The sequence below is a fragment of the Hippocampus comes genome, unplaced genomic scaffold (assembly GCF_001891065.2).
Source record: "Hippocampus comes isolate QL1 unplaced genomic scaffold, H_comes_QL1_v1.1 scaffold143, whole genome shotgun sequence".
In the NCBI taxonomy this organism is placed as follows: domain Eukaryota; kingdom Metazoa; phylum Chordata; class Actinopteri; order Syngnathiformes; family Syngnathidae; genus Hippocampus; species Hippocampus comes.
In genome coordinates this window covers 1,201,125-1,213,830 of record NW_017805504.1, presented here as the reverse complement: position 1 = coordinate 1,213,830, position 12,706 = coordinate 1,201,125, and the positions used below count along the sequence as shown (strand labels likewise).

The window sequence follows — 12,706 nt, the reverse complement described above, 5'->3', positions numbered from 1 at the left end:
GGTGTTTTTATGTGTGTGTGTGTGTGTGTGTGTGTGTGTGTGTGTGTGTGTGTGTGTGTGTGTGTGTGTGTGTGTGTGTGTGTGTGTGTGTGTCAGTGCTGTCGTGTGGAGGCAACAGCACGTACACATCGTGCATGTCTCCGTGCCCGGCCTCCTGCGCCGACCTGGCAGCACCGTCCGAGTGCGACGCCACCTCCTGCGTGGAGGGATGCCAGTGCGCTCCCGGCTTCGTCATGAGCGAGGGCGGCTGCGTGCCGTACGCGCAGTGCGGCTGCAGCTTCCTCAACAGATACTACCCGGTCAGTACTTCACGCTGATCACGTTCTTCTGGATTTTCTTTTTGTAATATTGGATTGACTTGGAATACCAACTTTTGAAAACACATCGGCGGGTGCCTTGAGATTGAGATGAATTAATTCTGTACCGGGCTCCTCTTTCCGCATTGGAAGGATTTTATTTATTTATTTGCTGCTGTTCAATCAATATTGTGCTGCTCCTGGTATGCAAGCCTTGGCCACCAGGCAGCAGTATAATACAGACATATGGATAGATACAATTGCTCACTAAGCCTCAGTCGTTTTACCAGGTAGTTGGTCCTCACGGAGGATAAAGAATATAGCCCTTTGTGTATTTTTGTATCATCTGTCTTGAGCAATATAAAACCATGACTCGGGTGCGCCTTAGGTCACTCGTATCCGAGGTACCACTGTAATGGGCTTGTTACGTTTTTTTTTTTTTTTCAATCGACACGGATGATGACGTAACGATGTAAACAATGATGTAAGAATGTGACGAGAATGCGTTTTTTGTTTTTTTTCCCTCCCCCTTCCAATGGGCGCCGTGCAGCTGAAGGAGACCTTTGTGACCGAAGACTGCGCCCAGGCCTGCGAATGCACCACCACCGGTGCCGTGTGCCAAGCCAAGAGCTGCCGGGAGGGCTACGTCTGTGCCATTTACGACTTCAGACGCGACTGTCACAGGGGTGAGTGCGTGCATATGTAGAAAATGAATAAGAGGCAGCCCGATATGAAGAAAATGTGAGAAGATTTTGTCAAAATCAGTCAGAATATGATCACAAGGACCGCCTGTATTCTACAAGATTAAGGTTGTGCATTTTGGTGAATAAAATTTGGGTTATATAATGAAAATGTATTGTAATTTGAATGCCAGGAACAAGGAAAAAAAAAAAATATATATATATATATACCGGTATATCTTTCATTTATTTAAAAACTCCAGTTGCAATGCCACTATGAATATAATAATTTTCGCAGAAATTAAAACATTCGGACAACAAAAGTCACTGTTCTATGAATAAAATTGTAAAATTTGGAGAAAAAGTTCAAAATGCAACTGCTACAGTCTGTCGCCATTTGATGTCAAAATATTTACCCTAAAAAAAGTCAACAAAAAAGTGAACTCCCAAAAACTTTTCCTGCACTTACTCGCTGCATTGTGTTTCAGCGAGTCCATGCCTCAGCAGCCCCTGTCAGAATGGAGGAACGTGTAACGACATCAACAACACGTCTTACTCGTGCACATGCGCCCCAGGCTACCAAGGCTTCAACTGCGAGGACCAGATCACGGGCGACGAGGGACTTGGTAAGAACTAATTCAAGAACGACGCAACATGGAAAGTGGACAAAAGAAAAAAAACTGAACGAGAATTACGGTCCATCATAATATTAAGACGAATACCTTTGGCGAGACAGAATTCGCATTGAAAAGAATCGTGTTGTTGCAATGAGGATTTTGACAATAGTTTCGTACGCACTACTTGTAGTTGAGAATAATGTCGAATAAAGCGAGAGTATCGTGAGAAAAGTCGTATTAGTTACAGGATAAAAGTATGTCATTTTACGGCAAGTGTAAGATAAGAATATTCTTTTTATTGTGACAAGAAGAAAAGAGAGGAATGCTAGTTGTTGTCTTTTTGTACGTTGCAATTTTTTGGGGGGGTGGTAAAAAAAATATCCAACTATGTCCTTGCAGAAACTCGCTGGATCATCCTGATTGCCGTGCTGGTGTCAGTCGCCGTCGTCGTCGTCATCGTGATCACCGTTGTGTGTGTTTGCAAAAACGTGAAGAAGTAAGTCACGTTTTATACGTATGTGTGTGTGTGTGTGTGTGTGTGTGTGTGTGTGTGTGTGTGTGTGTGTGTGTGTGTGTGTGTGTGTGTGTGTGTGTTTGTGCGTGTGCATGTGTTTCCTTTGGTTCTCTACCAATGAAAAAAATGAGAGTTGAAAAATATAATGTCAATTAAAATTTTAAATTTTAAATTCTAATATATATTCATTCAATCAAGTTATTATCAACATGCTCTGTCCTATATTGTTATATGTAAAATAAAACTGGAATTGTCTTAACTTTAACATGTAAGACACCAAATTTATTCATCTTTCTAAACTTATTTTTATTTAATGACAAACGCGATATAATCTTTTGCCAATTAAAATAATTTGTTACTTTTAGTGTCAATTACTTTGAGTCTCAAATCACTTTTCTATGAGAAAATACATGACATAATGGCTAAATAATAACGCGAATACGTCATTCAATTTATTTGAAAAAAACCTGTTTGAATGATGATAAATTTTAAATGCATGACAGTATTGTAATCTTATGTAAATATAATTTAAAATCGATTCCTTTCAAGGTGCTTACAGGCATGCATTTTATTGGGTAAGTAATTAAAAAGGGAAATTCATTTCAAACTGAATGAGAAACGGACCAACAAAATAGGTGGGTTGTGTGAGGAAGGGCATGCGGCATAAAATGATGCCATCCAAATCATGCGAGTGACTCGCGGCGGCGACCCCTAATGGGACGAGCCCAACTGGCAACATTTGTCACATTAAATCCAAGTAATGAAGTTTTTTATTTCCAGGTCAGACGTTTATGTAATTCAGAAGCTGCCATCGTCTCACACCTGGTGAGAGCACTGTGATGCGAAAAATCCATTCTTTAGATTCCCGCTCTTTCTCTAGTTATTGATTGATCTTGGATTGTTGAGTAGTATTTGAAGATGAAAATCGACAACCTGTCCCGTTCTAATGCAAATCACTCCCATTGTGTTCACAGGAAAAACAAGAGGAAAGACAACGAGCTCCGAATGTCATCAAGAAGTAAGTAGCAGCAATATTTTACTGTCTATGATATTAGTACAGGGCTTGCATTCTTTTTTTTCCTTTTTTTTAATAAACGACATAATTTAAAATGCCTAATTTTAGCATTTAATCTCTGATTAAAAAAAAAATTATCTCATAAAATCAATTACATTCATATGTAATCATTAATTTTACAATTAGGATTATTCTGGTACATCAAGTAATTTCTATTGTAACTAAAAGTCAACTTTGTTTAATACTCACATTCTGATTAGGGTCTACACACACACACACACACACACACACACACACACACAGACACACACACACACACACACACACACACACACACACACACACACACCCACAGACACACACACACACACACACACACACACACACACACACACACACACACACAGTGGTACCTGTACTTATGAAATGAATTGGTTCTGGAAGAAATTTCTTAACTAGAAAATGTTGTAAGTAGGGACACGTTTTCCATGTAAATGCCCTAATCCGTTCCATGCCCCCCCCAAAATTCAGACATAAATATTTTCTAAAGCAAAAAAATGCATCAAAATGTGTAAGAAATACATCCTCATCGTTTTTTTGCCCTCTTTAGTTCATGTTCTCTCTCAGAAGTGGTTTTTGCCTGGCGTTTTGTAAAGAACTGATCCAAGGACGTTTGCTTTTTGTTGGCTTTTAACAATCCTTCATAAATGTCCAAGGCAAACATCAGGATAGTGAGCGAGTGCCCGACTGGTGAAAACTTATGTGTGATTCACATTTACGTAAAACTATCGGAATGCCTCATCGTCCGAGGGGCGAATGACGAGGACGCTGCATAGACACATAGCTATCTATTTATCTATCTACACACATAGACACATGTGGTAGAGGTCCCTCTTAGCCAATGGGATGCCAGGAAGTTGCTCGGTAATAGCCAATGGCAGAGCAGCTATAAGTATGTTGCGTTCAGAAAACTCAGAGCTGCGAGTAGCAGGATAGATTGTATTTTTACTTTTCGTATCTTGAAATTTCTTTCGGAACAAGAGGCAATAATTTCCTGTAAGGCGTTTCGTAACACTTGAAAATTTGTATGAAGAGACGTTCGTCAGTCGAGGCACCACTGTATCACCATTTAAATGCATAGAGAGAGAGAGATGTGGATATTTTGTTTATTTCTCTTTGTAGGTGTCCCCTATGAGAACATGGATGAAAAGAAAACCAACGAGATGACAAATATGTGATATTATTTTTAATAATCATCTTTTTCTGTTCTGACGTGATTTACAATTTATTCCTCAGTACAAATGAAATATAAAGGAGTTATTTTGGTCAATTTTTTGTGTACTCCACTTTTGTGTTATTTTGTTAACTTATGCAGTCAATGTAACTGGAAACAATCTGTTTTGTTTTTGTGAATTAAATACCCACTCAAAAAAAGTTTCTTATCAAGTGCTTTCATGAACTTTTTATTTAGATGAAGGAATACTTGCCTGGGATTTGAAAATGTGTCAAAACAATAAGGATTGGGTTTCTTTTATTATACAATTTGCTGAGATGCATTTCAGAAGGAAAAAAAGTTCACGTGTTGATTCTTAAAATATATGTAAAACGAACAACAAAATTATTTGGAAATGTACATTAACGACAAGCTGTTCAAACCAAAACACTAACTTTCTGACAGTGAAGTCATAATTTTGAGAATGTATAGCCTTAGCATAAATATATGCTAAGGCTATAATTTTTAAATAGTCTCAAGAGAAAAACAAATCTGAATTAATGACAATGTTGCAAATATGAAAATAAAGTCGGAATATTGCCTGAAACAAAGCACAACTTTTAAGAGGAAATTTTACAGAATTTACAAAAATAGTTGCAATTTACCCAGAATATAAAATCCCATGAGGCAAAAAAGTCAGTATTTTCCTGTAAATTTTTGGAAGCAGAAATATGTAAACATTAAGATAATAAAATTCGAACATTATGACAAAAATATGTCTGTAAGCATGTGCTAAGTTCAGTGTCTCAAGCATTGAAATGAGCAGAACAAACAAAAATAAATATTTGCAAAATAACTCCAATAAATAGTAATTCAAATACAGCCAGTGTAAAGACTTCAATTTGGTTGACATATCCCATTCTATCACATAAAACATCTTGCAATGGTCCACAGACGTCAATTGATTGTGAATGGTCGTTTGTCTATACCGCATGTGCCCTGAGATTTCTGGCAACCAATCAAGCAATATTGACCCTTGGATGAGACAATATTGACCCTTGTCGCAAGGGTGGAGGTTGTTTATCATTTCTAATTTAACCCAATGAGGACAAGCGCAATCGAAAATGGATGAATTTTTTTTTTTTTTTTTTAGTCAAATGGCCACCAGTGTAGCAGAAACACTTGCCTGAGTGAAAATCGCGCATCTTTAGCTGCTGATGTGCTCCAGCACAAACACCTGACATTGTCTTTTAGCAACCTGGTCCAGTGAACTGACACTTTGCTCTGGACTCATGTAGAGGGAATTGCTGAATGGACGCTCCATCATGCTGCCCGTCCTGAAAAACAGCATGCGTTAGCATCTAGCGGTAGTTAGCAAGTCACCAGTAAGATAAAACACTTTCCAAAATCATATTCTCAAAAAAAAAAAAAAAAAAAATTGGTTGTCACTCACAACATACTACCAGAGTGATTAGCCCTAAACGACTCATCACTAGTTTTCAGAAGGTAGAGTGTTACTGATTCACATTAGCCACTAGTGTTCGCCACTATCTGGCAGTGGCCGCTAACTGGGTCGACGCTAAATGAGCCATCACCTGTTTTGAAAAAGATGCTACATATTTGACTTGAAAACCTTCCCGTTAGTCACTGAAGTTAGCTTCTAAATGGCAGTAGCCGCTAACGACCACGCCGTTAACTCATTGAATACCACCCTTTTTCACTGGAGCAACCTCCTCAATCCCTCACATTTTACTGAATTTTGACTGATTTGCAAGGCCCACAGAATTTTCTGTTCTACGGCTATATAAACAAAACTGGTGTGATAGCACATTTTCGCATGATGAAAAAATTTGCCATTTAAAAAGGTTAGCTGCTAAGTCGTGTTAGCATCTTTGCGCGCACTTCTGTACCTGACATGTTGGGGTTTGGAAGGCGGCAGTTGGTGGGAGAAGCTCAGGGATCGTGCCACACTGCCGGAAGAGGGTGGCGTGCACGGCTTGGGCGACCGGTGCTCCTCGGGTGACGCCTTGAACTGAAGCTTCATTTTCATGTGCTGGCTTAACTGAAGTGTCGGGAATGCAGCAAAAGTAAAAAAAAAAAAGTTCACAATTTGCTATGCTCACTGAGCTTAAGTCTCAAGATTGAATAACGTCCCGATTTTAACTCCAAAGCTTTTTGGATAGAGATAATTATTCTTGATGTATTAAATATATATTTTAGGTTTATGTTAAAAAAAACAAAATCTTCAAATAGTACAATTATTTATATTCATGTACAACAAATGATGCAAGAAGTAAAATTCAATGTTGGAAAAACATCACTTGTACAAAAAAATCTGAATAAATAAAATGGAATTATTAATGTATGACAGTTGTTCACAATTGGCACTTTTATGGCCGTAAAAAATAAAATGAGATATTTTATTCATATCATTAAATGTTTAATATAAATAAAGAATAAAAATGACCATATTATAAAATGAAATCAAAGTATGAAATTATGTTAAAAATGATCACGTATGGACATTTTAAAATAAAAAGCCTTATTTTCAATAATTTTTTAAATATACTTGAGTCCACAATGAAATTATGGCTTGAAATTTGCAATGAGTTGCTATTATAAGATGCAGTGTCATTATTTGAGAAAGTAAGTCCACTAAAGAAGAAGAATTATTTTTAAATGAGCGTTTTTGGCTGCTGTAAAATGGGGAAAAAATTATTAGAATTAGCATGCTGAATTCTGAGAAGCATTTCAAAATCAAAACATGTTGTATATAAAAACTCAGTTATACAATACATAACAATAAACTTGACTGTCCAAAATGAGGTACGACTACAAAATAAAAAAAAGGATGAAACAGCTGACAATGCAAACGTTGTGCTATGCTGGCACCGTACCTCAAAAAGTCCCGTTCCAAGGATCTGGAAGGCGACGGTAAAAGACACGCTGGAGCCCTTCCTGCAACGTCCCAGGTTTCTGAAGGGAGACTGGCACACCACCGCTGTCACCTCGCCGTCCTGGTGGCCTCTTACTGCATTAGCTGGACAAGCGGATGACAGAATGGAAGCCAGATCCCGGCCGTTACGAGATGAAGCGACATTTTGAGAAAACTCACCCTGAAAATTCCAGTGCAGCCGGACGGACAGGACGTCGCGCAGGTTGTTGACCAGGGTGTACTTGACCGGGAAGCTCTCACGAGGCCTGACGGCGTTGGGGCAGGAAGCGGTCATCACCAGCCGAGGACGATTCAAGCGGATGCTGGGCAGTGAGTAAAAAGTGACGATGTGCCTGGGGTGAAAATGAAGGAACGTCAGCCGTGTCGCGAGCAGCGCTTGATAATGATGCGCTCACCTCGCGTGCGGGAGTGTTGACGTACGCCATTGTAACACAGCAACCAGTGGGACTTCCAAACCCTACGCACAAAATATACTCAGACACGTGTTGTGAATTTTGCTCTTCGGCTCCCTGTGAGAGAACAGCAACGTGAGCAAAAAGTAACATGAACTGAAACATTCAAAAGTTGGACTCAAAGCTTTATGCATAATACCGACCCAAAATATATATGTGACCACATTTCTTTTTCTCAAATTATTAGTCGCACTTTAAATCCTTTCATTTTCTCAAAAATCAACAGTGTGCCTTACAAGAGTGCACCTAAAAAATCTGGTGCACCATAGATATTAATTCTAATTGTTTTTAATGACCTCAAAACCGATTTGATGTGGTACATGGTGCTCAAAAATCTGTCAAACTGTTTTAGGATGCAATAAATCCACAGTTGTTTGTAACGAAGGGTGAAGACAGGATGTCGTCTTTCATTCTAATTCCTTCCTATTTATTTTCATTTTTGGCATTCTCATTGTCATCCGTAGCTTTAAAAGCCGGGGCCAGGCTTTGTGAATGATATGGATGCCAGCTAGTGAAATCGCAGCATATGCTGGCTGTTCACTGGCTAAACTGTGAGCCAGTTTACGTGTTGAGTTACTCAGCGCGTCAGTTGTGGCCGTCTGCGGCTTGTGAATTAATATGCTTATTAGGTGTTTACTCTAAAGTGATTAAAAGTGTAGCGATGGCTGCGTCTTTCTTTGTCCACCTGTAAGGGATTATAATTTGTTGGAACTATTTTTTGGAGTATGAAACAACCCCAAACTTTGGACAATCTGTCTTTGACACACTGTCTTCTTGGCTTCCGCTTATCTCTATGTGGAAAACCGGTGACCATAAAATGACGCCACATAGCGGCTGCCGGCTGTACACGGTAAGGATCATAGTAGTAGTGCCGCTGGCGCTTCAGCCTCTCACTTCACTGGAGTGGTGGTCGTCTGTGTCCTGGAGCTGTAGCCGGAACAGGAAGTTGTGCTCCTCCAGGGTGCCCAGTGTGCTCGGAAGACGTGACCATTCGCTGTCCACGCGGTAAAACGACGCCATGGTCACCTCAGCTGATTGGTGGCTTCGGTAGCGACAGAAACGTCAGATACAGAAAAAAAAAACACGTTTTGAACATTTCTATTTGCTTCAATACGGAGACGAGATGCACTTACCAGACATTGTCTACGATCAGAACAGAACCGTCCGGCATCATGGGAAGGTAGGACAAGTTGTAGTTGGGAAGGATCCTCACATCTGTGATGCAAAGCTCCTCCTGAGAGGCGCCATTCAGCACTGATGGCGAGAGGGGGCGTGGCCGTCAAAGCCGGGAGCCACATGATGCGACGCGCGGTTTGGGAACGCGCCTGACCTTTAAGGAACGTGAGGTGTTTTCCAGAGACGGTCAGCTGCTGACACCCGACACTGGGGGGCGGCAGAACATTCAAAGTGGCGCTGACTGGAGGAGGACGAGGAAGAGGAGGAGGCCACAGGTCAGAAGTTACAAATTACTTCTTAATAGTATTCGTGTAAAGCCCTAGTGCACAAATTTGTTTGCCCATTTGTGATGTCATGTCAGTATCTGATAGCTCATACTGTTGACGAGCCTCATTTGAATGTGCTTTGCGATGGAATAACTCAACGCTGAGTACACCGTTTATGTAACATGGATTCATGATTGCGTACATGCTAGCTGCATGGTGTTGATTATCATTTATATTTCCTGTACATAACTGAACTGCGGTGTATATTGTACTTAAATGATCCTCTACATTTAAAATGCATTTTGTATGCTACTCTTATTTTACAATTAGGTGAAATTTGGTACTTTCTGACAGCACAACCGAATGATGGGAGGTCGATATAGTTGGGTGTAGCAATACCCTGTGCCTTGAATTTGTTGAGGTCCTCTCGGAAAGTGCGTGCGGGCGAGCAAAGCTGCAGGAGACCAAGGTAGCCATGTTCCCTCACCTCCACCTGGTCTTCATCCCGCTCCCACACGCTCACCACAATCTGGTCAAAGCACAGCAGACAAAAAGATACGCCCAGTGTCTCGAAATAGTGGCCGTGCATAAAATTCGTCCAAAAAATTTTATTGGAGTTGAGCAGCAAGATTACAACTTAATCCCCATCACATTCCAACTGTGTTCTTGTATTGTTAACATATTAATGTTCGCAACTTTTTTCTTCAAATATTTCGTTCCTTGTCCAAAAACACATTTTGCTCATTATATCAAATATGATTTCTCAAGAATTCAGTTTGTTCCTCATTTACTGTGCATTTGTACTGTATAGTCTTGAAACAGTGCAACCTTCATCCACTCTCACTTACTCCCAATATGTTTTTGTTCTAAAAAAAAAAAAAAACAAACAAACGAAAAACGATTTTCTGATAATATGTATCATTTCTGGTAATTTTGGTAAATTTGGTGTTTACTCATACCTTTACGACATTTTTCCTCATAATATTGTGACTTCAATTTACATCCTATTGATCATAAATGAAAAGATGTTTACTTCCAAAAAATAATTCATTAATAGATGGGAATTGGAAAATACTGACCTTGGCTTGGAGTGTGTTGACCGGGAGCTTGTCGAGAGTAACTGTAAGACGGAAGGAAATCTGTTCTTCTGACAACTGAGTCGACTGCAGGACAAGCATGGCACAAGATGTCATCCTTGAATTTAAGTGCTGTACCATAATGCCTTAGCATGTGAGCAAGGAGAGCCACAGTGACCAGCGCACTTTCACTGTTTATCAAATGGGAGGAACAGGCAACTGAGAACACTTGCAAGGAGCAGCTATGAGCAAAGACTCACAGGTAGGCCACGCCCCATAAAGGTACACAGTCAACACAAATACTACTTTACTTACAGTAGTTACATTTTCTAAGTTCTATCGTTCAAGGGTGCCACCAAATGGAAGAAAATAGAACTTTTGGGGTGGGGGGGAGTTACCTTGACCGGTTCCATCCTATGACGTCCATTGTTGTGGTTCAGAATCGGGCAGCACTCTATGAACTTCCGGTTTGCGTTGGCACTTCTTCGGTGGTCCTCATAAGAAATGTCAGCCTGGTCCTCCTCCGCTTCTGTTTCTTCTTCTACGCTGTTATTCAAGTCTAGCCGACTGTCGCCGAGCTGAGCACCAACGGTCGCCACAGCGAACAAGTCTCCCATTGGCTTTGCCTTTAACAAACGACCTTTACGCAGCACTACAAGAAAATGGACAGTCTCCCCGAGGTAAAAGTGCGTTCTCTGCTCAAGAGCCTCGCAGTCCACCGGGTCCGCCGCTTCCCCCGCGGCGGGAAAATACACAGTGTGTTCAAACAGCGACTCCATGGCCAGCGAAAAAGTTGCGCTCACCAACCATATGTTGCCATGTAAACAAACAAGGGAATGAGGACGTTGTCAAAGGCGGACACACGACCAAGACGTGCGTCCCGAAAATGTCGCGCTGCATAGAAACAAAGCAAAAAGTCCACAGCGAGTTCGCATTTGATGGTAATTTGTAGATAAAAAAAACAGCAGAGTGGTTAATCGATACGGCTTTGGAGCGGCTGAAGTTTGTACGAGACCAAAGTAATCGATCGACGAGAGTAGACGAGCTGATTGCTCGACGCTGGTTATACCACTGTAGATCATAAAAATAAAACGGAAGATATATATACTTTTTTTTACAAATACAATATTGCACAAATTAGGTGTTGGTCATAGAGTAACAATTGGACAAAAAACAAGGACCTAAATTTTAAAATATTGTTTAAGCATTAGCATTTTACATTTTACTCTTCATATTACGTTTTTTTTCTTATAACATTTGTGTTACTTCATATGTCTCATGTAATATATGTGTGTGTGTGTGTGTATATATATATTTTTTTTCCTTGAAACGTTGCCCATTTACTGTGATCAAGGTATAATAAAAATAAGAACTACTACTACCGGTATATTGTCAAAACCTGTACACATTAACCAAACTAAAAATCACTTTTGTTGGTTCCTTATTGTTACTTTTTGGAGCGATATGTCCACGTAGCACAGAAAAAGCAAACTCCGATCTCTGGCGTCTGTCTGTGTGACTTTTTATTTCATGGACTTAAACACTGAAGTTATTGTCAACTTGAATATTCAGAGTCCGGTGACAAATTATCAATGGACGCATTGTTGGGTCCGGCAAACCATGCGGAGGTACAAAAAAAAGAGAGAGGTTGAGACAGAGAGAGAGAGAGAGAGAGAGAGAGACAGAGAGACGGAGAGAGAGAAAAGACAAGCATCACATGATCTGGCTTCTCTGCTGGCAAAGAATTCCTCAAACAGTGGCCACAGATGTTTATTTAGTGCAGAGTACTGGGTGCTTATTGGAGAGAAGGCCTTCATTCGTACCAAAGCATTTTAGAATATTTAACATCAGACTGTATAAATAAATACTCAACAATAAAATATGTCTACTTTCATAAATAATTAAAGAGGCTGATTATTTGTTCGTGGCATGAATTGAGGCACGGCGTTTAAAAACCAGGCGGCCGCTATTTGAGGAAATTTGGTATACATCTCTGGATAGGATTCCTAAAAATGAATTTAGTGGGCAATTGAACAAAATGCTTCATCTGCCTTATTGTTGTCACAATTTCCCAAATAAAAGCATCAAGTTTCTTCAAATAATCCCACAAAGGATGTAAATGTTCCAGTTGTTCGCCTTGCTTCACGGGTGCTACAGTCTTGCAGCCATTGTTGTGCAACACATGAAATACTTCATTCCACAAAGTACCTTTCAAAATAATACTCCAAGTACCTTTTCAAACATGTATAAATACACCAAGGTGACAGTAACGGGAATACAGCGGAACCATTTTCGTCCAACAAAAGTATTGGCCTGGCCTGCACCAGGACGAAAAGAGTCCAAAAATTACTCGGAAAAAGTTGACCATTTTGGGGAGAAAGCTGCAATATATTCCCAAATTAAAATATTTGCATGTGGTGAATTTTGTCTCGTAATATTGTTTCC

The 12,706-nt window shown here is 40.0% G+C and overlaps 2 protein-coding genes across 4 annotated transcripts in view; one reads left to right on the top strand and one right to left on the bottom strand.

Annotated features, from left to right (window-relative positions):
- Window positions 1–4,452, top strand: part of zanl (zonadhesin, like) — a 47,699-nt gene extending 43,247 nt beyond the window's left edge. Inside the window, exons 81-87 of the mRNA XM_019877440.1 lie at window positions 97–299; window positions 847–982; window positions 1,465–1,602; window positions 1,993–2,089; window positions 2,888–2,932; window positions 3,082–3,125; window positions 4,305–4,452. Of these exons, the coding sequence (XP_019732999.1) occupies window positions 97–299; window positions 847–982; window positions 1,465–1,602; window positions 1,993–2,089; window positions 2,888–2,932; window positions 3,082–3,125; window positions 4,305–4,360 (719 nt within the window). The 3' untranslated portion in view covers window positions 4,361–4,452. The remainder of the gene's footprint in view (window positions 1–96; window positions 300–846; window positions 983–1,464; window positions 1,603–1,992; window positions 2,090–2,887; window positions 2,933–3,081; window positions 3,126–4,304) is intronic.
- A 110-nt stretch (window positions 4,453–4,562) lies between these two features.
- On the bottom strand, window positions 4,563–11,312 carry trappc14 (trafficking protein particle complex subunit 14). Of its 3 annotated transcripts, XM_019877485.1 has the most exons (11): window positions 10,660–11,300; window positions 10,265–10,348; window positions 9,585–9,714; window positions 9,074–9,160; window positions 8,877–8,997; window positions 8,638–8,785; window positions 7,687–7,748; window positions 7,451–7,623; window positions 7,233–7,375; window positions 6,246–6,397; window positions 4,563–5,672 (listed from the first exon to the last, which is right to left on the bottom strand). In XM_019877485.1, exons 1-11 carry the CDS (start codon window positions 11,038–11,040, stop codon window positions 5,543–5,545), a joined length of 1,611 nt encoding a protein of 536 aa, XP_019733044.1. In that variant the 5' UTR covers window positions 11,041–11,300; the 3' UTR covers window positions 4,563–5,542. The 3 variants fall into 3 exon arrangements, with proteins under 3 accessions (XP_019733044.1, XP_019733043.1, XP_019733045.1); XM_019877484.1 differs by having other exon boundaries at window positions 7,233–7,623; window positions 10,660–11,306; XM_019877486.1 differs by lacking the exon at window positions 4,563–5,672 and having other exon boundaries at window positions 6,297–6,397; window positions 7,233–7,352; window positions 10,660–11,312.
- Between the last annotated feature and the right edge of the window lie 1,394 nt (window positions 11,313–12,706).